This window comes from Aspergillus foveolatus (genome assembly GCF_047715535.1).
Source record: "Aspergillus foveolatus strain CBS 279.81 unplaced genomic scaffold BDW70scaffold_2, whole genome shotgun sequence".
Classification (NCBI taxonomy): domain Eukaryota; kingdom Fungi; phylum Ascomycota; class Eurotiomycetes; order Eurotiales; family Aspergillaceae; genus Aspergillus; species Aspergillus foveolatus.
The window spans coordinates 611,485-639,252 of record NW_027396066.1 but is presented as its reverse complement, the minus strand read 5'-3'; the positions used below and the strand labels follow the sequence as shown (position 1 = coordinate 639,252).

At 52.4% G+C, this 27,768-nt stretch overlaps 9 protein-coding genes across 9 annotated transcripts; 3 read left to right on the top strand and 6 right to left on the bottom strand.

Moving 5' to 3' along the window:
* Window positions 1-395: 395 nt before the first annotated feature.
* On the bottom strand, window positions 396-2,262 carry BDW70DRAFT_126875 (L-lactate dehydrogenase (cytochrome)). The gene is made up of 3 exons (XM_073735165.1): window positions 2,013-2,262; window positions 1,641-1,954; window positions 396-1,582 (listed from the first exon to the last, which is right to left on the bottom strand). The coding sequence occupies exons 1-3, from the start codon at window positions 2,119-2,121 to the stop codon at window positions 503-505; spliced, it is 1,503 nt and encodes a 500-aa protein (XP_073600700.1). The 5' UTR covers window positions 2,122-2,262; the 3' UTR covers window positions 396-502.
* A 265-nt stretch (window positions 2,263-2,527) lies between these two features.
* BDW70DRAFT_146831 (uncharacterized protein) lies at window positions 2,528-4,656 on the bottom strand (the record flags this gene model as incomplete). The annotated part of the gene is made up of 5 exons (XM_073738632.1): window positions 2,528-3,600; window positions 3,666-3,895; window positions 3,953-4,200; window positions 4,265-4,515; window positions 4,638-4,656. The coding sequence occupies 5 exons, from the start codon at window positions 4,654-4,656 to the stop codon at window positions 2,528-2,530; spliced, it is 1,821 nt and encodes a 606-aa protein (XP_073600699.1).
* Window positions 4,657-5,292: 636 nt separating this feature from the next.
* BDW70DRAFT_167621 (glycosyl hydrolase family 3 N terminal domain-containing protein) lies at window positions 5,293-10,444 on the bottom strand (the record flags this gene model as incomplete). The annotated part of the gene is made up of 7 exons (XM_073742281.1): window positions 5,293-6,088; window positions 6,260-6,370; window positions 6,417-6,813; window positions 6,881-7,184; window positions 7,931-8,249; window positions 8,300-10,265; window positions 10,369-10,444. 7 exons carry the CDS (start codon window positions 10,442-10,444, stop codon window positions 5,293-5,295), a joined length of 3,969 nt encoding a protein of 1,322 aa, XP_073600698.1.
* A 649-nt stretch (window positions 10,445-11,093) lies between these two features.
* BDW70DRAFT_155541 (uncharacterized protein) lies at window positions 11,094-12,022 on the bottom strand (the record flags this gene model as incomplete). The annotated part of the gene is made up of 2 exons (XM_073740047.1): window positions 11,094-11,786; window positions 11,864-12,022. 2 exons carry the CDS (start codon window positions 12,020-12,022, stop codon window positions 11,094-11,096), a joined length of 852 nt encoding a protein of 283 aa, XP_073600697.1.
* A 993-nt stretch (window positions 12,023-13,015) lies between these two features.
* On the top strand, window positions 13,016-15,713 carry BDW70DRAFT_167620 (beta-glucosidase; the record flags this gene model as incomplete). Its single annotated transcript, XM_073742280.1, has 3 exons — window positions 13,016-13,780; window positions 13,826-14,077; window positions 14,124-15,713. The coding sequence occupies 3 exons, from the start codon at window positions 13,016-13,018 to the stop codon at window positions 15,711-15,713; spliced, it is 2,607 nt and encodes an 868-aa protein (XP_073600696.1).
* A 58-nt stretch (window positions 15,714-15,771) lies between these two features.
* Window positions 15,772-17,669, top strand: BDW70DRAFT_39179 (Saf4/Yju2 family protein). Its single transcript, XM_073743908.1, has one exon. It carries the CDS (start codon window positions 16,096-16,098, stop codon window positions 17,248-17,250), a length of 1,155 nt encoding a protein of 384 aa, XP_073600695.1. The 5' UTR covers window positions 15,772-16,095; the 3' UTR covers window positions 17,251-17,669.
* BDW70DRAFT_146828 (serine/threonine-protein phosphatase 2A activator) lies at window positions 17,407-18,905 on the bottom strand (the record flags this gene model as incomplete). Its single annotated transcript, XM_073738631.1, has 4 exons — window positions 17,407-17,560; window positions 17,638-17,807; window positions 17,870-18,221; window positions 18,280-18,905. 4 exons carry the CDS (start codon window positions 18,903-18,905, stop codon window positions 17,407-17,409), a joined length of 1,302 nt encoding a protein of 433 aa, XP_073600694.1.
* A 180-nt stretch (window positions 18,906-19,085) lies between these two features.
* Window positions 19,086-22,428, top strand: BDW70DRAFT_126866 (uncharacterized protein). The gene is made up of 3 exons (XM_073735164.1): window positions 19,086-21,555; window positions 21,610-22,104; window positions 22,412-22,428. Exons 1-2 carry the CDS (start codon window positions 19,263-19,265, stop codon window positions 21,789-21,791), a joined length of 2,475 nt encoding a protein of 824 aa, XP_073600693.1. The 5' UTR covers window positions 19,086-19,262; the 3' UTR covers window positions 21,792-22,104; window positions 22,412-22,428.
* Window positions 22,429-26,751: 4,323 nt separating this feature from the next.
* On the bottom strand, window positions 26,752-27,657 carry BDW70DRAFT_155535 (uncharacterized protein; the record flags this gene model as incomplete). Its single annotated transcript, XM_073740046.1, has 1 exon — window positions 26,752-27,657. The coding sequence occupies one exon, from the start codon at window positions 27,655-27,657 to the stop codon at window positions 26,752-26,754; it is 906 nt and encodes a 301-aa protein (XP_073600692.1).
* Between the last annotated feature and the right edge of the window lie 111 nt (window positions 27,658-27,768).

Genomic DNA, 27,768 nt, shown 5'->3' with positions numbered 1-27,768 from the left:
TAAATTGCAGTCACCTTTTTTTCAGCCACGGGCGGGTCCGCGCGCCCATTCCGATCCCGACCATCAACAGCCTTTTCAGGCTTGACATTATCATTTATTTTTCATCGACCTATACGCTATGGTGATCAATAGTCGTCAATAGGATAAACATATGGATAGTGTACCCATGGTTCACCGATTTAGTCCGTCTCCTTATGCCACGCGACTCGTTCTAGAGGATCGGCCCTTGAGCTTCGTGACGATAGATAAGATAGATAAGATGGTTATATTTCTGGAGATGACCATCGTAAGTATAATATAGGGTATTGATATAGGTATTGATATAGGAGATTGGGAGGGAGACAGGATCAGGGGCCAAGAGGGCAGCCAATTGAACATGAGAGGATCTACTTGACGGAGGTAATAAAATAGATACGTTTACTCTAAATGGGGTATTATATACAAATCTAATCGACTACCCATAACGTCGTCGACTGCACGAGATCCACAGAAAAGGGACTCTCTACAGCTTGGCCTTCTCACTGAACCTCGGAGCCTGGAGAGGGTCGTAAGCACCCAGGCTCAGCGTGTCGGCTGGCACAGACGCACTGTGTCCACCAACCAAACCGCGCACGTCAACCATGCTAGGGTTGAGGTCCGCAATCTTTTGGGCCCCGATCAAGCGCATGTTCATCTCGAGTTCGTCTTTCAGGAGCTGCATGGCTCGGTTGACACCAGGCTGGCCGTATGCAGACATGGCATACAGGAAAGGACGGCCGATACCAACGCCCTTGGCACCTAGACAGAGAGCCTTGAGGATATCAGTTGCACGGCGGATACCGCCATCAATGAAGATCTCGATGCGATTCTCCCAGCCGCGCTCGCGCAAGATCGGCATTACCTGGGCGAGGACTTCGACGCCCGATGGGGCAGTGTCGAGTTGACGACCACCGTGGTTGGAGAGAACGACACCCTGGACTCCGGCCTCGACGGCGCGGAGGACATCTTCAACACACTGGACGCCCTTGAGGACAATGGGCATCTTGGTGACGGATTGGAACCAAGGAATGTCCTTCCAGGATAGCGAGGGGTCGATGAATGATGAGATGGCGCGCGCGGCGCCCTGGGAGCGGTCGACTTGGTCGCCTCCGGTTGCCTGGACGTTAGAGCCAACGTCCGAGAACTTGGATCGCATGTCCTTTTCACGGCGGCCCAGTTGAGGGGCGTCAACGGTGATGAAGAGACCCTTGCAGCCGCGGGCCTCGGCGTGCTCGATGATCCTCTTGGTGATGGCGCGGTCTTTGTTCACGTACAGCTGCAGCCATTGCACCTGGTCGCCTCGGCGCGCGTCGACGATCTCGTCGAAAGAGCACGAGGCAAGGGTTGGGATCATCTGGATGACATCATGGTCGTGTGCCGCGCGAGTCAGAACAACTTCGCCCTCAGGATTACCTAGCTTTCCAAGAGCAGTTGCCGTAACATAGAATGGGATCGAGCACTTGGTGCCCAGCATCTTGGTCGAGGAGTCCACGTTCTCGACATCAACCAGGATTCGTGGCCGGAACCAGATCTTCTGGAAGGCTTGGTGGTTCTCGCGCATAGTCTGCCGGAGAGATTAGCTTCCGACCAGAACCAGAGAAAACAACCGCGGCCGTACGTACAATTTCATCATCGGCACCGCTAGAGTAATAAGCCCAAGCAGTCTTCTTCATCACGCTCCGCGCAACCGTCTCGAAATCTAGCAGATTGTAGCATGCCGAGAGAGGGGGCATGCGCTTGATGCGCTCTTGGCGGGCATCTTCTTCGGGGTCATGAGCCTTCTCCTCCTGCTCAACGGTCGCCATGTCGACTTCGCCCAGGTGTTTTGAGGAGTCGAGGTACTTGTCGAGGGTATCTGGGGGGTGGATGGGGTCGAACTCTTCGGTCGCATCTTTGCCGGCGTACTTGAGAATGATCTTCTGGCCACCAGGGTGTTCTTAATCGTCAATTGTCAGTATGTCGCTGATGCACACGATGGACTCGGTAGAACATACCTGGCAGAAACTCGGTCACGTCATAGGCTTTGCCGTGTACAATGACCCAGCAAGAGTCCTTGGAGTTGTGCTTGGCGACATCAGCGCCCGTTAACTTGTTATTCGTCATGTTGAGGGAGAGCGAAAAGAGGAATGTAAGGACAGAAAGGAAGAAAAGGTACTTCGTTGATGACAGAAGAAAGGACGATGGATAAATAAGACCAGAAAGTCAGAGGCGAAGAATTCCTGGTTGCTGCGTGCGGACGTGGAGCTGATCAGGCCTCGGGATAAAGCACAGCGAATGAGAGGGCCAGCGAAGGGGGTTAGTCAAGCGCTGTCCGGGGAAAACTGAGGCCAGCAAAGGCGGCGTGGCGGGGAACCGAGCCAACCAGTGTGTCTCGCCCGGTCTCTCGGCCGATTCCAACCCGACTTGTGTTTACTCCTTATCTACGCGCCGGTCTATCGCTCTTTATTTTTCGGACGAGACATCGAGCCAAAAGGCCGATTGTCTATACTTAAGTAGTCAAGATAGCAATTCATACAATATCCACGCCCGGATAGCATTTATACCGCTTATCGCCAGTCTCCCATCCTACTCCCTGATGCACGGTTAGGAGATTCGTTGGATCAATCTTCTCCTTGATGGCCAACAGCCGGGCATAATTCTCTTTCCCCCAGAATGAGTCTATAGGATCCGTCTCGAAGGTGTCGGCTTCATTTAGATACGCCCCTGCATGTGGCGTAAAGTCCCGCAGCGGATTCATCCTGTCGTGAACCGTCTGGAAAATATCACGCACTGCATTAGGATAGCTAATTGTGCTGTCCGCGAATGGTAATATATGGACGGAATGCCAGAGCCCCGTGCGCCAGGCATGGGTTACAGAAGACGCGCCTGGTCCTCCGGGTCGGTCTGACTCAGGGAGGTCTTGAGAGTAGATCGTCGGCGCAGTGACGCATATAAAGAGAGGCGCCACTGGTGAGCTCGGACTGTGGTAGTCGCCCTGGGAATCTGTGAGGATCTTGGTCAGGATAGATGTAAGTTTATTCTGGTTGGCTGTGCCCTGAAAGGACCGCCGCGGTATGATTCGGGAGGATACAGCCATCGGGCCGCCTCCGCTCAGGCCGGACGATGCTTCATCGCCAATGAGAGCTTGTATGACTTGGTAATAGGTGTCGAAGAGGGTCACACTGCCCGTCGCGAGTGTACCGAGTCTGCTTGCAAAGTCTGTAACAGGTTTCATTGAAGCCTCAGCAGCGGACAAGTTGAGCAGTGAGGTAGACATGAAGAAGGTCGAAACGCCATAGCCCAGTGGGCCGAGTTGGATGTATCCTCCCCAACCTTCAGAGGCCCATTTGTCGGCATTGACGACGGCGATGGAGATAAGCTGCGATGCAGTGGCGGAGCTAATGTTCGGAAAAGTGGCCAGCGCGAGGATTGTAGGCTTTTCAGGATGGACGAGCATGCTCATTTCTGTAACCACCCCGAATGTGCCACCTCCGCCGCCACGGAGGGCGTAAAAGATGTCCTGGTTTAGACACCGATTCGCCGTGACATATGTGCCATTGGGAAGAACGGCTCTCAATTGTAGAGCGTTATCCACGCCCAGTCCTTTAGCAGTCAGCCCGCTGCTCCAGAGAGCCAGGAGTAATTAGGGCCAGGAGATGGGGCCTTACCGAGCTCATTTGAAAGGATACTGTGCCCGCCGCCAGTGATCCAGCCACCGGCTGCACCAACGGTGTTTGAAGCGCCTCCCACTACGCGATAGTTATGTTGATGGGCGAAGTCGTATATCCCCGAGAACTGCTGCCCAGCGCCAAAGGTGATAGCGTCTCCCGCGGCTTCAGTGCAAGCTTCTGGGACTAAGCCTTGCTCCAGCTCGATTGGCGGCTGAATATGGTGCGTCCTGAGATGTTCAGTACACTATTTCACGAAGCTGCAATAGCATTTAAGAGCAATGTACCATAAGCCCAATGAACCTGCACCAGAGCTGCGGCCTGCGTAGTCATGACCGGTGTTCTTGATCACCAAATGCAGATTGTTCCTCTCAGCGAAAGCTAGCGTCGCCTGGATATCCTCCACACTGCGAGCATCTACGAACTTCGACGAAACACTGCCTTGATAGCATACTTCGGTAGGGGACTCGGGGCTTGTCAATTCCACGTCAAACGTGCAACCTTTACCAGTGGCCTGGCATGCGCCCCAGTTAGACTATACATTTATTAGCTGTAAGTTACATGACCTTGAACGGAATGGGAAGTCAAGGTAAACAAACTTGTCGATATCCACCAAAATGGTCAGAAGTAAAGCGCCCATTGGTTCTGCCGTTTTGCAGAACAGTACATTCCTCGACATCTGGTCTCTGGGCCTGCCCATCGTATTGGGAATAACAAGGAGCCAGGATTGGTTCGCCATCGTACAGATGCCCGTTAACCGACTCGTTAAACGCCGCCCATGCTGCCTGGCTCACGGAAGACAATGAAGCAGTAGGTCGGTGCGCTAGGACATTCGCAGCACTGAGTAATGCTGCGAGAAGAGAAGGTAACATTTCTCAAGGTTGGAACCAAGGGACAATCCAATGGCAGACAGTGCGTTCGTCAGTCAAATTCCAGTAATTAATATATAGCGATTTTCAGCCCGGAGCTAACAAGTCTTCCTAAGCCACATCTTGGACATGCATATTTTCGGGGCTAATGGCCCTTTTGGGAACGTCTGATAGATTAATTTCAATCCCCGGTCCAATATTATAGGCAGGCTTCAGGAACGCCTCATACCCGACTCGGTAGTTGTACCTATCCCTGTCGAAATCTAGGTCAACTGTGTGGCTGTACATATAATGGGAAGAGCTTTGTCATTGGTTAGGATTCCCTCAGCAATAATAAGCCCGCTCGAACTAGCCTTCTCATGCAGGCTCCTTTGAGGCCAAACATTGGAAACTTGGCTGGATAAAATCCCAAGCTGAATGGCAAACAAGGATAGAAACGCCAATGACTTAGGGCGGAAGGCTCGTATTGCCTCGTCCAATCAATGTCATTTGATTCTTCAACCCCACTCTTTGCACCATGCGAGGAGTATCTTGACGATGTCGGGCGGCAGTACAGGGTCCCATAGCACGCTAGCAGTAAGTTAAGGCAAGCGATTAAATGCCGAAGCGGTCCAGATGTCCCAAAACAGGCGCTGTCAAATCTTAGATCGGAGCACGGGTCTCGTTGCGAATTGGACACACGATGAGAAATAAGTCCGTGTGATGCAGGATAGTGTCGTGTATCATACAACCATATTAGCCTTTCCCTCTGGCCCAGGCTATACAATCCCATGCATCAGCCACTCCAGCAGAAAACTCAGCTCTTTGATACCACCCCCTTCTTGGCCCCAGATTTTTAAACGCTCGATTACTACCCGGACATACGAGGCCCAGTTAACGGGTAGACTGACATATTCTGCGGAAGGGATCTCATCGGTCTTTGCCCTGAAGGCAGCTATGAGGCATAATGCGTGATTGAAGCGCACTCTGCATGCACCCCATGATCCCGGGTGTCGGAAAAAGGGCACTTCGTGCTGAATGCGGTATACGGCGAGAAGCAGTGATTCAGTTGCTTTGGTGCCGTACAATGCCGCAAGTTCCCTGTCTAACGAGGTATGAATACAGAGGAATAAGTATGCGCGGCAGAGAAGCTCGCGGACTTCAACGTAGCGTTCGCGGACGAGCTTAACAAGCTCGGGTTCTTTCGATGGCGGGCGAGACTCAAGAGGCATATTAAAGCGGAGGGCGGGAGGTAGACATATCACCCATTGATGCAGCTGATCTTCGAGCTGGCATAGTGTACCAGACAACTGTTTGATAGAGGGAATACTGAGACTTGGCGAGAGAATCCGAACAGTATTTCGCACGCGATTGAGCAGCCTCCGCATGGATATCTCTGCGAGGTAATAGTAGTACGGAGTCGAGTCTAAGGCCGGAGCGGACGGGCTGTGAGCGTTGTTATCAGGGCTACCACCGTATGGTGAGTCATAGACAGAAAAGCTCGGCAGTGCAAACGGAAAGTCTGAAAGTGAGAGATCGGATGGCGGTAGCTCGCAGAGCTCATATCGAACCTCACTATGAATTACCCAGATTAGTGATTTGCCGGGCCAGTGTAACACGGATGATTTACCACTCGGATTTGAGGCACGTCCAGTAGAGCCGTTGTTCCAGGCCTTCTCACGTTAGCTATACCCTGATTCACAGTTCGATTAGGGCCAGGAATCCATACTCTCCTCTTGTGCAGACCTTTCCCCATTTCCACTCCGGTGTTTCATGTTATATGTCTGCCACAGCATCGACGCCGTGCGAAACATTTTCCAGCCCGGAATCGGCTCGATGTTATACTGATACCAGAATCTAAGTGCCTGTTAGCATAAGCTTACGACCTCTCGCGGCGACTTACCCGAACAAGCAGAGGCATTGGACCCCCAGAAGAGTGTTATCAAGATAGGCAGCGGATATTCGTTTTCTGGCCATGGCCAGATAACCCAGGGATTCTTTCAACCGGTGCTCAGGCACAGCTACTGTCACGTAGGTCACCGTCTGAGAAGCTCCATAGCTAGGTTCAGGGCATGTGACCTCCCTTGTTTCATCCTCTGGGTAGGTGCCCCAAATAGCTGCCAGTGCAAGGACAAGGAGCACGAGACATGAAGAAGCAGACCAGTCAATACCTGTCTCTAGCACGCGCGCTATATATGTCTCCAACTGCTCTGGATCGATAATCGGGTTCTTGGCTAGAATCTTGGTCATAAAAATATCCCGTAGTTCTAGTATCCTTCGCGGTTCAAAGCTGGGAATGACTGTAAGTTTGCATAGTCAGTATTCTATAGTTCATTTCACAGAGGAATCGGGAATTAGAGGACCGACCGGTGGGAAAGCGATCGGCCTTTTCCTCAAATGCAACAGGAGGAAATGTTGAGACTGGTCTATCCTGGGGGAAAATGGGCCAGCTTAAGATCATATCTGAACCAGTGATTGGAGTTCTCAGCGTATCATTGCGTGAAATCAGCTCCGTATCTTGCGGCTCGACTGAAGGCTGAATGAAGTTGGAAACCGACTGCGGTTGCTGGACTTGGAGAGGCATATTATTTGGGGGACTGGCGGCCCCAAGTGTCTCTGCCAGTAAGTGTTCCTGACGTTCGACTGATTCAAGGATCTTGGACCCCCATTCCTGAAGTCTAACGAGCAGTTAATTTTGAATCCATAGCAGAATTCATCGCAGACTAATGCCGCAGAAGAAAAGAGCAGAAAAGAAATGAAGAGTAAGAAGAAACGAAGGTAGGCTGACATTGACAGCGGATCAGATTCAGGATATATGCAGGCAACCCCCCGGCGCAGGCATTTACCACAGCAGGGACGACTGCTGTCACAACGCGTTTTGGACAAGCGGCAAGCTTCACAGGCTGTCAAGACTCTAGTGTGCTTTCGCGACTTGGGAGGGCCCGAAGGAGTCTCCATCTGCAAGAATTGCGATGTGTGGGGAGAACGATAGTATTAACGAGGGAGATCACTGCGGGGAGTACGGGGAGGCCTCGCGGGCTAGACGACAGACTCTTCAGCCCTGGGTAGTGGCGACGCTAAAAATCATGCCGTTAGATTATGCAGGCAGGGTATCTCTTGAGCATTTTTTGAACATCCATAAATATCATCAAGACGATGGTCGCAGGGAGGGCCGTTGGTTCTGAGGTTCCACCCAAGACTTCCCTCTTCTCAGCCTCGGCTAAGTACAGCATCGCCTCGAACACACAGCCTAAAATCAATTTTCCTCCAATAACACAATCAATTCTACGCTTGTCTCTAGTCTAAGCTAATCTAAGCTACTCAGCTCCTCAGCTAAAGGCCACTCCAGTATCGTGTCTGGTTGACTTCAAACTGTCCACGAGCAACAATATCCTCGCTCGAGGTCCCAATCAGCACCTCGTATACGCCAGCCTCGCTCTTCCACATCCCTTCGATCTCGTCCCAAAAACTGGTTGCATACTTGTCAAGCCTAATTTCCACTGTCTTTTCTTCTCCCGGCTGCAGGAACACCTTTTCGAATCCCTGCAGTTCCTTCTGCGGGCGTGATGTCGGGCTATTGGGTGCTGCCACGTATAGCTGCAGCACTTGCGCACCAGCAGCCCTCCCAATATTCTTGATCTTTACCGTTGCATTCGAAGGGCTCTCTGGTGTGAATGTTCCTGGCGAAACCAAGGCTTCTGGGGATACCGCAAAAGCGGTATAGGATAAACCATGGCTACGTCTCAATCAGCAATAATTCATCCATGGTATGTTCAGGAACCATACCCAAAAGGAAATAATACTTCACGACCGGTCTTCTCATAAAATCGATATCCAACATAGATATCCTCGCCGTATAGCACCCTACCACCAACACTGGCGTAGTTCAGATACGCCGGATTGTGCCTCACATCGATGGGCCAAGACAGCGAGAGTTTACCGGAGGGGTTCACGTCCCCAAATAGGATATCAGCTATCCCGTGCCCTGTTTCGTTGCCACCATACCATGAGTGTACGATCGACTTGGCCTGGCTTGCCCACGGCATTGTTACTGGAGTCCCAGACTGGTTGACAATCACTGTTTTGTGCGCAGCTATATCTAGCACGCATGATATCATCTTATCGATACCAGGAGGAAGATCCATGTGCGGACGATCGAATCCCTCCGACTCCCAGTCCTGATTCAGGCCAGTGCAGATAATGGCATAATCAGCATCTTCTGCTGCCCTGACGGCTCGACTGATCATCTCTTCAGCGTCCAGGCGCAGAGAGGCCCCTAGGTTTGCAGCGCCCCCGCCAAAATTCACCATTCCGGTTGTCTTCATCGTTGTTGTGTTTGCTGAACCGAACTCGATCCGGATTTTATATGTTTGGCCGGCCGTAAGCTTCATCGAGCCAATCTCCTCCCGGGTGCCTTTCCCAAAGAAACTTGTCCCTTTAGTTTGCTTAGTCGTGTTGTCAATGATCAACTCATCGTTGATGTACAAGTTCGCAGTTCCAAAAACACTCAGCCCAAAGTCCCATATGCCAGATTGGTCGGGCGTGAAATCACCGATCAGCGTGGACCAGAAAAGAGCCCTATTGAGGCCTGCAAGCTTATAGTCCATGAATTGAAATGCGGTGGTGGTGACCGGTTCGGTCCCCAGGCATTTGCGGTTTGGCTGGGTCATTGGCTCATTGTAGAAGTGTATAACTGCATTGCTCAATAGGCGATCGATCACCGGGAGCATGTTATGGGCATGCGCTCCTGTCTCATACAACACTTCTGCATTTGGAAGAGCCTCACGTACTGCATCGTACAGGGTCGAAGCATAGTACGGCTTCAACGCCGCACTGCCGCCGCCAGAAATTGCCGGCGTTTTGATATGGGATCCGATAAGTGCGATCTTCTTTACGTTCTTCGGTAGCGGGAGGATGTTTCCCTCGTTCTTTAGCAGCACAATGCTATTTGAACAGAGGGTTCGCATGAGAGCGCGGTCTTCTGGATAGTTGCGCCCTTTCTCAACCTCTGAGACTTTGGTCCTGCTCGCTCGCTGCACAAATTCCAACACCTTGCGTGCCCGCGCATCCAACGTCGACGACTTGATGAGCCGCGCTTGCATAGCAGACTCAATGTATTTCCCCCTATACCTTGACACGCCAGGCATTTCCAGGTCCAGCCCTGCATTGGTTGAGTCAATCGTAGTATAGGTGCCGTACCAATCACTCATGACCAGCGGATCCCAACCCCAGTCCTTCCGGATCAGATCATACATCTTTGGGTCCTCCACTACATGCTTCCCGTTGACCTTATTATAAGAAGTCATGAGCGCACCCGGCCTCGCATCCCTAGCAACGATCTGGAAAGGGCGCAGGTATATTTCGCGTAGCGCCCGCGGCGTCACAATCACATCGACCGCCCGCCGCTCATGTTCCTGGTCGTTACCCACAAAGTGTTTCACAGTGGCAATGATCCCCTTGCTTTCGCATCCAACGATCATCGAAGCTGCCGCAACACCTGCCAGATACGGATCCTCTGAAAAAGACTCGAAGCCGCGGCCTCCTAGCGGCGACCGTTGCATGTTCACCGTTGGGCCCAGCCAGCAATGTGCACCCTTTGCTATACATTCGTCTCCGAGGAGCTCACCGGCACGTCGCAGCAGGTCTCGGTCCCAGGTCGCACCCAAGGCTGTTCCACATGGTAGGCAAGCGGCCGGCACACCGGCGAAAAACTTCGTCCCTCGAATTCCGTTCGGTCCGTCTGTAACTCGTACTGAGGGTACATTGAACTCGGGAATGGGATGTGTGTGCCAAAAATCAATTCCTGGTTAAAGTCAGCAGCCACTTTTCAGAGTCCTCTGAACAGGAACTTCAACAACCAGATAGTAAGGCGATCTTGTCCTGGTCGCATATGTTCGCCAGAACATAGTCTATATCAAACGTCCGAGTCATCCTAGGCAACAGTCGAAAAAGAGAGAGAATCGGCCCAGCGAAACTTGTCCGACTACGAAACGGAAAACAGCTCACTTAAGTAAACGTGGAAATCATAGCTGTTCTCTGCGGTCCTGCCCGACAAGCTAACTGCATAATTCCCCCATCAAGTGCGGGGAGTCTAGCTGCCTGTCCAGATCTGGCATCTTAGAATTGATTAGGGCTGCCTCGGGGATGCGCGGCAAGAGCGTTCATTGGCGTACACAGAGTTGGAGATTCGCGGAGGCTCCCCGACATGAATGCACCGGGCCTTGAGGGCCTGATTCCGGTAGGTCACCGATTAATGGACTTTCATCATTGCGCGAAGCTATTCGGCCACAACTGCTCAGGTGAGCTTTCGCCGTATCCTGAAGCGGACGAGCCCCGCGCTTCAATGTCGGCAGCTGCTTTGCTCGGTGGGGGAGCTATAGAGAAAACCCCCGGAGTGTATCCGAGAACAAGAAGGCCAAAATCAAATAATGCTGTACTTATCTATTTAATGCTCTGCACAATTATTGTTCGATGTAGCGAATGCTAGAAAAACTCGGTATATATATATCCGGCCGTATGCCCACTATATACATCGCATCCCACCTAACCCCACCCCGGTATATATACGACTGTTCATAAACTACAACTTGGCCTTCCCGGGCGCAAAATTCGATCCCTGGCCCTCACTGATCTCCGCGACAATCTCATCTACGCTCCTCAAAATCCACAAATTCCCCTCCTCCCCAGCTAACCATCTCGCCCCCTCCTCGCCCTCAGTATCCTGCTTCCAAGTGCCATCCTCCAGCGCTTTCCTTAGCCCGAAAACATGCGACACCACCTGCGGCCCAACGCCGGTCTGCGCCCTCAGGCAGGCAATCGCAACCATACTCGTCCCTATTCTGCCGAGATTCGCACCCGTTGTTCGATCCGCCGGATCAGAGAGGAGAGCGCCGTAGTTTGCATGTAGGATGTGCACGGGCAAGTCGGGGTGTGCGTCTGCTAGTTTGTCGTAGAGTTTTACTTCGAAGGGGCGATAGATAGAGTCCCAGAGATCCTTCCCGCGTGTTGAGATCTCCGTGATATTCTGCGGTGAGGGGGTGCGGGTTGGTTCCTTTGAGAGCGCCAGGGCGATCGATTCGGGTAGAGACGCTTTGAAGGCATTGAGGCAGTTAATTGTTCGAGGGATACCGTTGAAGCTTATGCACTTCAGGCCGACTTCCCGCATGAGTTCCGCGGTCCGGATGTGTGTGGATTCGCTTGGTTCTGAGGATATTGCGGTTTCGTATAGGGCGGTTAGGGAGGCGGGAGAGTTCATTGTCATGGTAGCTGCTGTCTTCACCACGATAAATTAGTCATCATCTGTCATCCTCTAGACAGTACTGTCTATATTCTGGGTGGGTGAAAGCGCACCGATAGAGCAATCCATGAATTCCTTGAGACATTCTTTTCCTGCGCGGTTTGCTGGATCTTGGCGTAAACGGACCTGATGTTCCTCGGCGCGGGGACGGTGTTTGGGCGGGCGGTGGGCGAATTGATCAGCGCCTTTAGGCTTGGGGAGAGTTTAGACATCTTGTAGAAGTTTGAGAGGCTCCGAACGTGGCAGAAAGGTGGTTTGTGCATCGGTTGGGATACTGGCACGGTGGGCTAAGTAGTTGGAGCCTCGGCTCCAGAAGTAGATGCCGATAGCAGGAAGTAGGCGATGGGTTTTCCCGAATAGGAAAAGTGTGTTTCTGGCACAAAGATGACGCTGAGGTCCACTTTGTGTCTGCTTTGTCATTCTTATGCTTCTCAGACACAGTATTAGGCTGTCGAATGGTATTATCGACGCCGAGTATATGCATGTTGCAGAAACTGGAAGTCAAAGATTTCTCAACGCATGTGATATGTGACGGACAAAAGCAACTTACCCCACGGGGGACTCGGCTGGATTCGCTTGGATTCCCTTCCCATGCTGTCCAGAGCCCACTATGGGTCTGTTGCATCATGACGGTGACGAAGTTACGTTCTAAAGCTCCCCTGACAGATCGCTTGGTTCGGTTAAGCGAATATGAAGATCAGTTTCCATCGCCAGCCCGACAGTCGACTCTCGAGTCATTCGACAGGAACATTTCCCCACAATTACCGTCAACCGGACTGTACGCCAACCAGGCACGCCGCGGTGACCTCCACTGCACGTTCATCCGGTGTTTAGCGTGGTGATCAACATGCAGCCTGCACGAAGTCCCTCGGCCTTTGCCAGAACAGGTGTGACTGCTCCGTTGCATTCAAGGGGCATGGAGAATTTCCAGGAATAAAAACTGCAAAAGATGACCCGCCTAGGCAGCATGACCTTGGCACGGGGCACCCCTTTGCAGCTGGTCTGTGATATATCATGGATTCCAGCACCCTCAGCACCCTCCTTGACTCGGCTGTCTGTCGGATCGAGGCACAGTTGTTTGTCTTTTTTGCCCCTTTAGCGATTGTCTGCTGGCGAGTATCCTTGCGCAGACACTGACTCGGTGCCTGTGAAAGCCTCGAGCGCAACTACTGTTCGTTAAACAAGGGAACGGACGAGGTTGCAAGATGGCTCATCGCTGGCTGATTCTTGTTCTCATTGCAGCAGCGGCGCCGCGTGCCCTGGCTTACCCAGGGCCCAGTCTCAACGAGCGCCAGTCCGACGATGAACCATTTTCTCCGCCATACTACCCAGCCCCGAACGGCGGCTGGGTGTCGACCTGGGCGGAGGCATACGAGAAAGCGCACAGTATCGTAAGCAACCTGACCCTGGCCGAGAAGGTAAACCTCACCACCGGCACTGGGATATTCATGGGCCCCTGCGCGGGCCAAACGGGCAGCGTCCCGCGACTCGGCATCCCGAATTTATGTCTTCACGACTCTCCGTTGGGCGTGCGCAATACCGACCACAACACCGCTTTCCCTCCAGGAATTACGGTTGGTGCTACGTTTGACAAGAGCCTCATGTACGAGCGTGGCGTTGGACTTGGAGAGGAAGCACGTGGAAAAGGCGTCAATGTACTACTTGGCCCTTCTGTCGGACCGCTGGGGCGCAAGCCCCGGGGTGGCCGCAACTGGGAGGGATTTGGGTTCGATCCGGTTTTGCAAGGCATTGGGGCCGCGGAGACGATTAAGGGAATGCAAAGTACGGGCCTCATTGCTTGCATCAAGCATTTCGTAGGGAATGAGCAGGAGATGCATCGTATGAGTAGTGTCGTCACACAAGGCTACTCGTCCAACATCGATGACAGAACGCTTCACGAACTCTACATTTGGCCGTTTGCTGAGGGTGTTCGGGCCGAAGTAGGGTCGGTGATGATTGCTTACAATGATGTAAGTGGAACGCTTTCTGGCATCCATCGTATTCTGATTATCTAGGTAAACAAATCGTCCTGCAGTCAAAACAGCAAGCTCATTAATGGTGTACTCAAAGATGAGCTGGGATTCCAAGGATTCGTCGTAACGGATTGGCTTGCGCACTATGGAGGGGTCTCGTCTGCGTTGGCGGGCTTGGATATGGACATGCCCGGGGATGGTGCCGTTCCACTCTTTGGGAACAGTTACTGGGGCCCTGAGCTATCACGTTCCATTCTCAACGGGACCGTTCCTGTTGAGCGACTAAATGATATGGTATGTCATGAGATCGATGATGCTAGGCGCAAACTGATTTATGCAGGTAACTCGTATCCTGGCAACGTGGTATAAAATGGGCCAAGATCAAGACTACCCGCTTCCCAACTTTTCCAGCAACACAGACGATGAAAAAGGTCTTCTCTATCCGGGCGCCGTCATCTCTCCCATTGGGGTCGTGAATAAATACGTGAATGTTCAGGGAAATCACAATATCACAGCGCGAGCTATCGCGAGGGACGCCATCACACTTCTTAAAAACGAAGGGGACTTACTACCCCTGAGACGTGATGACTCATTGAAGGTCTTTGGCACAGATGCTGGCCCTGATCCTCAAGGCTTAAACTCCTGCGCAGACAAAGGCTGCAACAGGGGCGTCCTCACCATGGGGTGGGGCAGCGGCACATCCAAACTCCCGTATCTTATCACACCTCAGGAAGCGATTGCCAACATAACCCCTACAGCAGAGTTCTTTATTACAGATAGTTTCCCGTCGTCCGTCGATGCAAACGACGAGGACATTGCAATCGTCTTCATCAATTCCGACTCCGGCGAGAATTACATCACGGTCGACGGCAATCCGGGAGACCGAAAGACGTCGGGCCTGTATGCATGGCACAACGGTGATGAGCTTGTCAAAGCCGCAGCTGAGAAATTCTCTCAAGTCGTCGTGGTGATTCACACAGTTGGACCTATAATCCTCGAAGAATGGGTTGACCTTGACAGCGTCAAGGCCGTCCTGGTCGCCCATCTCCCAGGCCAAGAAGCTGGCTACTCCTTGACGGACGTTCTGTTCGGTAACCACAGCCCGAGCGGCCATCTCCCCTATACAATTCCTTATCAAGAATCAAACTATCCGTCAAGCGTGGGCCTGCTTCAGCAACCGTTTGGCCAAATCCAAGACTACTACACAGAAGGCTTATATATCGACTACCGCCATTTCCTGAAAGAGGATATCACACCACGCTACCCCTTCGGTCACGGTCTCTCCTACACAACCTTCGAGTTCTCAGAGCCCGCTCTATCCGTCGTTACCCCGTTAGCCAGCGCATATCCACCTTCTCGCCCCGCCAAAGGCCCAACCCCCACATACCCCAATACTATCCCTCCCGCATCCGAAGCAGCCTGGCCAGCCAATTTTAACCGCATCTGGCGCTACATCTACCCATACCTCGACAACCCGCAAGCTGACGCCGCTGTCGCCAACTCTTCAAAGACATACCCCTACCCAGACGGATACAGCACAGACCCTCAACCTCCCCCACGAGCCGGTGGCGCAGAAGGCGGCAATCCTGCTCTCTGGGACGTCGCATTTTCAGTGCAAGTGACTGTCACCAATACAGGACGACATTCTGGCCGCGCTGTTGCGCAACTATATGTTGAGCTTCCTGATTCGCTGGGGCTTGACACGCCGAGTAGGCAGTTGAGACAGTTCGAAAAAACGAAGGTTCTAGAGCCCGGACAAAGTGAAACTCTTACAATGGAAGTTACAAGGAAAGATGTGAGTGTTTGGGATGTTGAGGTGCAGGATTGGAAGACGGTTGTTGGTGGAGAAGGGGTGAAGATTCGCATCGGGGAGAGTGTTCTGGATATAAGAACTGAGTGCGAAGTCGGTGGACGGTGCATTACACTGTAGTTCTCGGTATAATAATTTTTGGTTTATGTATTTAATCTTGACATTCATCTACTTCAACTGAATTCAATCTTGCTTGTGCTTATGTGCACTAAGTACTCCATTAGTAATCCGCATAAAATCAGCTCGGATAACCTCTGTCTTTCGTCACTCAAACTTCTGCTCAACAGCAAATCATCCCAGGCGCTTAGGTTATTCGATCACACTCAAATGTTCCAAGCAGCTCATACCCGGGGAATGAGCCTACACCATCCACTTTTTAACACATAGCCCAACCAATATCACACCACAAACACCGTCAAGATGCAGGGCTTCAGTGTGTACCCATTCCCCGCGCTTCCCCGCGCGTATAATATCCTCACAATCACTTAGAGCCTATCTAATCATGATCTTTCTATCAGACATGGGCCGGTACGTTCCGCCCGACCAAGAAGGTCTGACGACCGCCAACAAGCTCCACAACAAACACCCACTCGGCTCGCGCGCGCGGCACCTCCAATCCAAAGGCGCATTAATCGTGCGTTTCGAGATGCCCTTCGCGGTATGGTGCACGACCTGTTCGCCGGAGAACATAATTGGACAGGGGGTGCGGTTCAATGCAGAAAAGAAGAAAGTGGGCAATTACTACTCGACGCCGATCTACAGTTTTCGCATGAAGCATACGCTTTGCGGCGGCTGGATTGAGATTCGGACGGACCCGAAGAACACGGCGTATGTTGTTACTGAGGGTGGGAGGAAGAGAGACACCGGACAAGCGGATGGGACAGACTTGATTGGAGGTGGGGAGATCTTGCTCGGTGGGAGAAGTGCTACCGGGGCAGCAGCAGGAGATGATCCGTTTGCAAGGCTGGAAGGGAAGGTCGAGGATAAGCGGGTTGTTGATGAAACGCGGAATCGGATACTGGAATTGCAGCGGAAACAGGATCGGGATTGGGATGATCCGTATGAGGTGTCGAAGAGGTTGCGCAAAGGGTTTCGGGCTGAGAGAAAGGTGCTGGAGAAGAGGGAGGACATTAAAGAGGCGCTGAAAGATAAGATGAGTTTGGGCATTGAAATCGTGGATGAGGCCGAGGAGGATGCGGTAAGGGCCGGGATGGTTGAGTTTGAGGACGGTGCTTCTGGTGCTGGCTTGAGCACGCGCGCGAAACCGATGTTTGAGCTTGCTGTGTCTCGACCGAGTGACGCTGATAAGAAGAAAGGTAAAGGCAGCAGTGGGAAGCGGAAAACGGCGGATTTGGTTGCGGAGCGCAAAGCTTCGTTTCGCAGCGCGTTAGCTGGGAATACGCGGGCCGCTGTCGACCCATTTCTAAACGGTACCGGGGATAGTGCACATGTCTGGGAGCCCGAAGTTAAGAAGAGGAAAACGCCAGGGAAGGCGAACGGAAAGAAGGCAGAGGAGGGCGCAACCGGCGGTGGCTCTGATACTCAGGTTAAAAGTGCGAGGAGTGATGTAGTGGATGGTCAGGAGGAAGTGCCGAAGACAAAGCAAGGCGCATCTCAGGCTGTGGCTTTGGTTGATTATTGCTCGGATTCAGAGTGATATACCTTTACGTTTATTTTTTGCGAAGGCGTTGAGGATTTGCTTGAGAGATGATACCCGATGGCCATTTTTGTTAATTCTGTGATAACTTCCTACAAAAATATCGGACAGTATGTTTTGGGATACAATAAGTGTTTGCTAGATATTGCGCGTTACTTAGCCCACGGGGCTTTCGTTGGCATATGGCCTGCAGACGTAGAATCGCCAGGGGGAGCCGGCCCACCTGGTTGGGACGTTGCCCAAGGCGCCCTTGTAGGAGTCATAGGACCAGGAGGTTGCCTCGATGTATTTGGGACTGTAAAGGTAGGAGCTCTTGGAACGTTAGTTGTTAATCCTGGAGCTTTCGTACTCGCCCATGGGGCTCTGGTACCCGGTCCCTCGGAGGACGATATCGTAGAAGCCTCCTCTGTTCTCCGCGTTGTCGCGGCGATATGAGCGTCCGCTGCCGGAGAAGGGGCGTTGGGGTCACGCTCCCAGCTGAACAATGACCCGAAGGGGAAGTGCTGCACTACTGGGAACTTTGAGAGTACTTCGGCGTTGTACATCTTGATCATGCCCTGAATGAATGTGTGAGTAAGGGGAAAAGCTGCTACGCAGTTGGGAGAGCACTACGGTATACCTTGTTGATTTTAGCCCACCCGGCCTGAATGCCGGATATGTCATAGAGCATAGGGCTATGCTCCCAGAATGGGCCGCGCTTGACGTCGTAGATGAAGCCAATTGCGGAGAAGTACAAGTTGATTTTCCTTTCTCGTTCCACCACATTTGCTTTAGTGACACCTCCTGGTGCAGGTGCGTCGGATAACGAGCCTTCTTCGGGGATGCGGTCTGATTCTGAGATTGCCGGTGCCAATTGTGCGGAGCCGAAGATGTATGGGATGAATGAGTGGTCGTCTAGACCCCAGACACCGTGCGAGCCGGCAGGTTCCAGGGTATATCGCTTGATAATCGTTCGGACAAGTTCGAGATATCTGTGGAAGACTGCTTTCAGTTTCGATAGCCCAGCAAGAATGTTTGAAAGATACCCACGGCTGTATCACACCCAAGACGATCGCCCTCTCCTCCACACCCGGGCTATTCTCAGGGAAACCATGCAGTTTCCAAATACCCGCTAGGAAGGCGAGGAAGCTCAGTTCATGCCCCGTCCCATAGTCCAACCTTTGCGGACTCCCCCAACTCCCTAAAAAGTATGCCAGCAGCTCAACCTCCGCCGTCGGCGCACCAGGCTCAGATGAAGGCATCTGTAGAATTTCCTTTGACAGACACTCCTCCAAGAGACTCGCAGCGCGACTCTCAACTATCTCGTACCATCTTCGGAAACTAATATTGCCGAATCTACGCGGACCAGTGTCGGGGGGCGCTTCGTCGAGTATTGCTTCAAGTTTGGAGAGCAGTTGTTGGAGCTGACGCACTGGCGCAGAGTATTCGACGGCTTCGCTGTTCAGTTCCCATGTTAGGACCCGCCCGTCGGGAAGCTTTGCCGGAAATAGCGAGCGGTTGAGCTGGAGGAGGAAGGTCATGAGATCGCCGTAAGCTTTTGACGATAGGAATTCAGCTACATCTTGACTTTCGTTGATCCGCTTGCTGGGTTGGGTGAAGTTGTGCCCTGCTGAGATGTCGAGCTTGGGGAGTATGCGGACTTGCGAGGTGTCCATATCATCCAATGGCTCTTGAATGCGCTCGGATAATCGACGGGATCAAGAGTTAATAAAGGCTCTTGGACAATCAGCAGACTGTAGAGGTGCGGGGTTGTTCCTGTTTGGTCTCCATGACGCCATGTACCAGCCAGCACTAAAAAGGCTTAGGCTCGATTTGGTGAGCTTTGTGAGGTATGGGAAGCTTCGGTGATTGCTTTTGATGAATCAATCTTTTAACACCTATCAACAAACCGCAACTTTCGCTTTGCAGATGGCCCTCCAAACGCAGCAAGCGCATATTAATGCTCTTTGACAGGGCGTCAACCTACTCATTATGCTACTGAGCGCCTGCTAAGACGAGGCTCTTCCGTGAAGATGACCTCGACGCGCTCCGCAGCGTCGCGGAAACGGAACTCCACAACTAATGCTCTGGATATTCTAAATAGCTTGAATAAAAGAGCCAAAGCTATAGACGATCGCAAAACGCAAAGTGCCCGCCCAGTTCGTCAATTACGCAATATCCCTAGGACCCCGCGAAGGGATATCTTCGACATACCGGGATCCGAATCTCCTGAACACTCACGACGCGCGACTATTCGATCATTACCGATCGCTGCTGCTCGGCCACTGAACTACCGTGATAACCCTGTTCTGGAGGATATCTGGACGGGCTATTCGCCATCGAGTTTCTCTGAACACCCGCAAAGCCCGAATACCGGGCCATCGCGTTCGACCGCTGAGCCAGCCTTGCGGCGTCGATCTACGCGTCTAAGAAGTGTACGAAAGCAACCTGAGATACCGAGCACTCCGCATCGGGCGTCAAAGGACGTCAAACGCAGAGAAGCTGATCACGAAGATGAAGAGGTCATGGAGGAATATTCTTGGCAGTTATCCCACAAAGCAACGGATAACGAATCTGCGAGTGAGACCGGTGACCGAAATAGCCTCGCGGGCGAGGAAAACGACCTTTACCCAGTCGATCTCTTTCCGGATGATGACAGGTCCCTGTCACCTTCCGCTCAACAGCTTGATCAGACTCTCGAACAGAGCGGGCAGTTTGGGTCGGCTCAATCCACTCCTAATAAGGGGAAAACACCGCAGCGAGCTTCGATTTCTGACACTCGAAGTCAAAGAGTCGTGCAGAGTTCCTCCAAATCTTATAGACCTACCCCGCGAGCTGCAGTACCGAGCCCGTCGGTCGTCGTCCACAACAGCCCAAATAGGATCCATGGAACGCCTTTGCCAAGGCGGTCAACACGGAGTCGGCCAAGTGCATTGGAAACACAAGATGACGACGGTGATGGCGTGATTGATGAAAATGCTGCCACATCAATAGCTCGAGACGGCGATGTGGGCATGTGCGAGGATGAACACAGCGCAAAAGATAGGCGCGACGACGATACCAAGTCCGATCATGAAACTGCAGAATTGTCGAATCTAAATGTCAGTTCGGACTCCATTGTCTTTGGCCAGGACTCCTCGACACACGCTTCTTTGCCGGCCACACAATCTGGCGAACCCTCCCATCCCTCCACGAGTCATGAGCTTCGGTTGGGTGCGTCAGTTACGCCGCCGCCGTCAGTGTCTCGAGAGTCTTCAGAAGCTTCAGAGGCTTCGGGGCCCGCGGAAAGACAGCTATCCCCACAGGATGCACCGAGCAGAAGACGGCTGTCAGGTCGACTAAATACAGTGTCCGCTGCCAATGCGGTATTGGTGGCTCAGGAATCCTCGGCTTCAAGGCCTCGCTTCCCAGATGCACCGAATAGACGAAAATCTACTGGCGACACTCGGATGGCTAGACCAGGCCAGCCATCTCCGGAACGCCCCACGAGCAAATCTTCCATTGAAGAGTCCACCAGAGCTTTAGCAAGTCGACGGATACGAAGAAGGCGCAGTCGCATAGTCTTCAATTACAAAGCTCACCAAACGCCCGAACCGGAAAGCAGCTACCCTCAATGCAAAGAAGCTATGGAACTAGGAAAGCAACAGCGCAACTGGAAGGTCTTAATTCTCGAAGCCCACAAGATGGGAAAACGTCTAAACCCAACATCGACGGAGCGTTTCAAGGATATAATAGATTTGATTGAGTACTTACACCAATGGTACGAGAGCATACATCAGCACCCCAGGCCGGCCCAGAGCCTCTGGTCAAAGGATTCATGCAAACATGAGGAGATACTAGGTTGTATCTTGAGTGAGGGCAATCTATTACTGGATCACGTCTATGATACAATCATCAAGCGTGGAAACCGAGAACGAGGCCGTAGGCTGTTTGAAAGAATCGAAGCCTGCGTCATCCCGAAAATAATCGAGCTGGTTTTTACTATATTTGACGCGTATCATTCACATCCTAAGCGCTTGCCCAATATCTATCACCACCTGCACCGTGCGATAACCCTGCTGCGGGATCTTTGCGAGCGGATGACAATTCTGACCAAGGAGGGATATGTACAAACCAGCACGCGGACCGAAAATCTGCTGCGCCCCCTGCAGAAGCTCATCAAGGCTTCCGAATCAGGCTTGCTTCAGAATGGTGAAACTGATTCGCTCGACCAAGATGTCGATGTAATCGAGTCGACTGATGAGGACACGCCAACAGTTCTGTCTAGGAGGCCATGGACAGACACTGAAGGCATTGCTCTTATGGATGGCTTAATCAAACACCAGGGTATGTTGCAGACTGTAGATGTGGTTTGACGAACTAAACTAACTGCCATATTAGGTCCAGGAAGATACGCCCTGATCATGAGGGATTTCGCCGATAGACTCAAGGGAAGAACGTTAAGCGAGCTACGGGATAAGGCACGACAGGCGTATACTCTGTATAAACCGCGGATTCAAGAGGAATTGCGCACAAGGGAGGGGCGGGAGAAGTGGCAGTGGCTGGTCAGTGTGCAAGAGTAGAAGGCTTATAGTAAGTCCATATACATCTGTGGATTATGACGAAGACAGCGACCAAGTGGTTGGAGTACATATTTAGGAGCACAAACGCATCGAACCATGGATCCAAGTAAGGAACCACACAGTCTCGTCGCAATTACCCCTGACGGTGCTATTTACACCTCCTACTACCACGACGCAGAGCACTCTTAGCACCTTTGTATCTCAATAAGTTACATATTTGTATTTTCAGGTTCAGATTGCGATTCCCATTATAACCGCTCGTACCTGACCTCCAGCCAGTGTAGGTTATTACCCAAAGTGGACTAGCGCACAGGTGACTTGTTCCTTCCCCTCTTTCCACCTACCTTTCGCTCCTTACTCTTTTGCGTTGTCGGTCTCTGTCTCCAGCTGCGAGTCTGCGTTGTTCCTGCTGTTCAAGTTGACCATACATCTCCCATTCTTCTTCTTCTTTTGCCTAATAATATTCCCTTAGTACTTGCTAATTTCCCTGTTGCCTAATCATTTAACTCCGTTTGTTGTTGCTTCGCAGCTCCAGTACGTGTTTGGGCGGCTGTTTAGTTTCCTTCCCCAACTTATGACCTGGGACTCACCACTAACGATTCATTTTTCGTCCTGTGCAGTATACAATTCAATAGCCCCGTGCATCTACCTAATTGAGCGCCTCAGAATTGCAATTGGACGTTTGCAACGTGGTACAGGTGAGTTGTCAACTCCGAGCTCCCCTGCAGTTGCTTCTCTACCCGACCCAGAAAGGAGTCGTGTCTGGCGCTTCCTAAGGCACCAGGGGTAATCCCTGCTTTGACATTTCAGTCATGATATTACCACCCGGGCAAAGCCTCTCCTCGAAGTTTGCTTCTCTCTCCTTTTCCTCTTTTTCGCATGCTTTTCGCATGCCGGATGGCCGTCTTCGCGGCGGTGTGCCTCTGCCCATATTTTTGCTTTTTTGGTGCTAACCGGGATTGTTGTTAAGCTCTAGGAACCTTTTTTTCCGCAAGACCAACAGGCTCTCCGATCTCCTCTATACCGCGTAACCATTTTATTCATCTACCCTAGATAGCTATACGCGCAATGTCGTCCGTAGAGGCTGTCGCCGTTCCTCCGGCCGAGGTCGATGCGGAGGATGTGCCCCCAGCTACCCCCGTGGAATCAAGTGCTATATCTGGCAGCGAGGAAGCAGCCACAAGCCCGGATACTTCCAAGGATAAGGAAAATGTGAGGGCATCTCCGGTGAAGAAGACGACAACAACCACAACAAAGCGCCCCGTGTCGTCCGGAACGTCTGCCACGAAACGGCCTAGCTCGATCTCTGGTCTCAAGACCACTTCATCTAGCACTCGCACTCCGGGGTCAACTGGAAGCACGCTTGGGAAACCCCCGACGCGACCAGCTACTTCTGGCACTGTTCGCAAGCCGCTCAGCACGTCTACTACTTCCTCCCACCGTTCTCGGCCGTCACTCAGTTCTGCCGATGAGAAATCGCGCTCCGTAGCCAGCTCAGGTGATGAGAAGCGGGGGATCACCGGGTCTGCTAAGCGTATGTCGCTTGCGGGCAGCACCGCGGGCACTAGAGCTCCTGTAAAATCGACGACATCTACCCTGGATCGCCGCGCTAGCATAGCATCAACCACCGGGATGCGTACATCCACTACTTCCTCGACAAGACCAGTGACAAAGCCGACAACCACAACAACCCGGCCTGCCGCTTCTACAACAGCTACGCGAACGGCCACAAGGCCCACAACTACCGCCGCGAAGCGATTGAGCACAGCACCTAAAGCTTCTGAGGATGCCGTGAAGCTGCAATCTCTTCAGGACAAGCTCAGCGAGAGCGAAGCTACCATTGAGAGTCTGAAAACGGAGCTGGAGACTGCCAAGGAGAAATTGGCACTGCCACCTCAGACCGAAGGCACTGAGGCAGAGCCTAACGACTCTACAAAGGCTCTTCAGGAGCAGCATGCTGCCGAGATCAGTCAACTGGTGGCTAGCCATGAGGAGCAGCTCCAGGCTTTACGCGCCCAGCTTGAAGAGGCGGAAGTGAAGAGGAAGGAAATCGAAGAGAAGTCGCTGAAGGCTCTGGAGGACGCATCTCAGGCAGCAGCCTCTCAGGGCGACGAGAAGCTTTCGGCGGCTCTCGATGAGCTGAAGCGGTCTCATCAGGCCCAGCTCGAAGCTCTCGAAAGTGAGCTAGCAGCACAGAAATCTGCAGCCGCTAGTTACGCCGAGCAGATTGATTCGCTCAAGATTGAGTTGCAGTCCAAGTCAGACAGCCTAGAAGCGGCCACTAAAGGATTTGAGGCCGAAAAGGCCTCCGCCCTCGAGGAGCTGCGCGGCGAGCTACAGGCTGAAATTGAAAGTCTGAAGCAGTCCAAGGACGAGGCGGTCCGCGCTGCCGAGGAATCTACTAAACAGTCCATTGCGGCTCTGGAGGATAAGATTACCTCGCTCCAGTCCCAACTGACAGCGGCTGAGTCCGCCACTACCCAGGGCCAGGAAGAGACTGCCGCTCAGCTTGCCGCAAAGGAGAATGAAATTTCTGAACTAAGGCAGGCCGTTGACGCTGCCCGTGCTGAGCTTGAACAAGCAGGCGAGAGGGCTGCCAAAGGTCTTGAAGAAAAACTGAAGGTTCTCGAAGCTGGTCATGAGGATGCGATTGCCAAACTCAAGGCACAGCACGATGAGGCTTTGGCCTTCGCTGCCAGTTCCCATGCGTCTGAACTTGCCAACGCAAAGGCAGCTACGGAATCATCTAGTGCCGCTCATGCGCAGGAACTCGAAGAGCTTCGAGCATCTTTCGATAAGGTCAAGGAAGATGCGGTGAGCGAGCTGCAGGCGACCCACCAGGCCGAGTTGCAATCTCTACAGCAGAGACTTGACGATGCCGAACAATCCCTTCAGACAACCCGACAGGCTCTGGAAGAGGGCGCCAACGCCGCCCAGACCCAGGCTATCCAGGAGATCGAGTCGCTCAAGGATAAAGTCAACACATTGGAGTCTCAGCTATCCACCGGACAAGAAGAGATCAAGGCCCTCCAGGCCGAGATCCAGGCCAAGCAGGAGCAAGCTGACACACTTCAACAAAACCTCGTTACATTCGAGACTAAGCTAAAGGCGAAGGACGCGGAACAGGAAGGCGAAATCAAGGCTGCTGAGGAGCGAGCTGCTGCAGCAGAGAGAGCCCTGCAGGAGCAAGCTCAGAAAGCCGCTGCTCTTGCCGAGGAACATGCCAATACTCTAGAGGCGCTGAGAGTTGATCATGCTGCGGAGCTCGAGAGAGTCAAGGTTGACGCCTCCAGGTCGTTGCAACAAGCGCTCGAGGAGCTTCAGTCCAAATACAATGATTTGCTGTCGAAGAACAGTGACATGGAGGCGTCTCACGCCGGCAAGATCGAGGCACTTGAAAACGAACTGAAGCTGACCATGGAGCGCGTCGCTGCTCAAAGTGCTGCTCATGCAAAGGAACTTGCCGACCTTCAACAACAGCACGAAGAGGCGAAAGCTAAGCTGCAATCAGACTTGGAAGCCATTCAGCTCTCCAAAGCTACCGAGGCGGACTCCGAGCACAGCAAAGCCATCGAGGAGCTCCTCACCGTCCAGGAGTCTAAATTGTCCAGCCTCCGTGCAGATCTGGAATCTTCGCACGAAGCAAAGCTGGATGAACTCCGGAAGTCCCACAACGCTGCTCTTGCAGAGCTCACCGCTCAACTCACTGCTGCCCAGACCGCCGCCCAAGATACCTCCGTAGTTGACAGCTTGAAGGAGACGATTGCCGATCTAGAGAAAAAGCTCACTGCGGCGGAACAGTCCGCTGCCGATGCCAAGACGCAACATGCCGATGAGTTCTCTCTTATTGAGAAGGAAAAGAGTGAATTGGAGCAGAAGCAGCAGGCAGCGACCGCTCGTATCGAAGAGCTTGAAAAACTCTTGGCTGCTTCCGAGGGAGCCAAGTCGGACTTGGAGAAGGCGTCGAAGCAGGCGCTTGCAACCCAGGACGAGCTAACGCAGCTCCGGGCCAAGTATGATGCAATTGCCAAAGAACTAGACGAGTCAAAGTCGCACAACGCCGCGACTGAGGAAAAGCTCGCTCAAGGCGAGAAGGATCTGAATGCGCAGATAGACAAAAACATGACCCTTCTTAATCAGTTGGGTGAGGTTGAGTCGTCTATCTCTGGCAGCCGCAAGCATATCCGAGAGCTTGAAGCGGAGCTGGCAGCGCTAAAGGCTGAAAAAGACGCGTTGAAGCCAACCAACGTGGGGTTGGAAGGCAGCCGATGGGCAACTGATGACGACACGCCGGCCACCGAGAATAACCAGGCAGCCACAGTGGAAGGTGAGGACATGGGTTCATCGATCGAGGGAACGGTGGGACCTCCCCGTCTATGATCGTCTTAGTCTCCCCTCGGAGATCTGTTGTGTGCACAATTACTGATCCTGAATTTCTTCCCACATAGATGGCCAGCATCCAGGAACAGCTTAAACACATTCGGGCTGCCAATGACGACTGGTATGACGAACACCGCCGGTAGGTGCTTTCTTACACAATCTCGACCGCCGCTGCTGACTGCTGTAGTCTCGTTGGTGAACTAGCGCAAGTGTCACGGCGGTCGACGCCCAATCCAAATCAGTCTGCGACACCGCAGTCCGAAACCGTTATCGAGGTTGCCTCGCAGTGAGAGTATTCGTATGGAATGGCCAGGTTCGGCCGAGCTTGTCGAATTTCCCTTATTCTTTCTCTTTGTATTTGCCCTGTATAGGAATAGGATGTATGTAATAAAGTGCTCAGGATACCCGATTGAAGTACCGTCGCCGTGGATTGTTGCTATATGTGGTTCGGTATCTGGGTAGGATGAATATGTTATCTGCAGGAGATTACTATTATTGACAACAACTCAATGAGAAATATACCGGTGCACAACTCAGATACAGTGTATATATATACAATATCGCCGACGGTGTAAGTTCCTCAGACTTGCTTAGTCCGACCGACCGGCCACCACGAAATTCGAATGGGCAAACACCACATAAAAAGCTGCCATCTCTGTTTTTGCCTGTCTTTCTCCAGTTCAGCCATTTCCCGTTTTTGCTGGATCTCGTATCTTGCAGGGGTGAGAATCCCCAATGGTGGCGATGGCGGCCTTGGCAACATCCATGATGCAGGATGATAGCCGTGCGCACCCACGGGTAAGAAACTAATCTGTGCTACAGGCTCCGTAGAAGCACCATCCGTATCCACAAGCGACCCCTGGTATTCCTCCCATGTCTCCGACGTGGGAAGCCGTGGAAGGGGCCGTGCAGGCACGTTATAGAAATGCATAGGGGAAGACGTGAATGCCCGACAAAAGGCAGCGTAACTATCAGCGAGGACGGTATCCTCCTCTTCCTCATTTGCATTATCATATCTTCCATTTCCCTTTCTGTTTCCAAGCTCGTCGGAATATCGGTTATAATAATGGCAATGACGACGGTGTTGCTTGTCCGAGTCAGTTCCAAGTCCATGTCCGTATCTGACTTCGCTGTCAGAATACTCATAGTCATACTCGAAGCCCGTGAACCGATGCTGACTGGCTGAGGGATCGTGCGGGATTCTGACAGTTGACAAGGGATACGTGCCAGAGCGGTCTGTGTTTGTCCCTGTACTTGCGTTCGATGCTTTGGCGCTGGTGTTTCGAAGAGTATACTGGGAGAACCCGTCATAAAGAGTATCGGTGTCAACATCACGATGAGACAGTGGGAGATGGAGATGAGTCGAGAACCATCGTTTCAACCGTAGCGTCGAGCGGGGTTTCTGGCGGCGTGCCGAGGATGAGGATGCCGATGTAGATGATAAGGAAGAGGAGGAGAACGAGAAGCTGCGGGACGAGCGTGGCATAGTGAATGATGGAGGATAATATCTGGTTCTAGGTGTTCATCAGAGCATGTAGGTCGTGTAGAGATGAGGTCAGATTCTAATAGGGAGCCATAAAGAGATGGTTGGATGGAT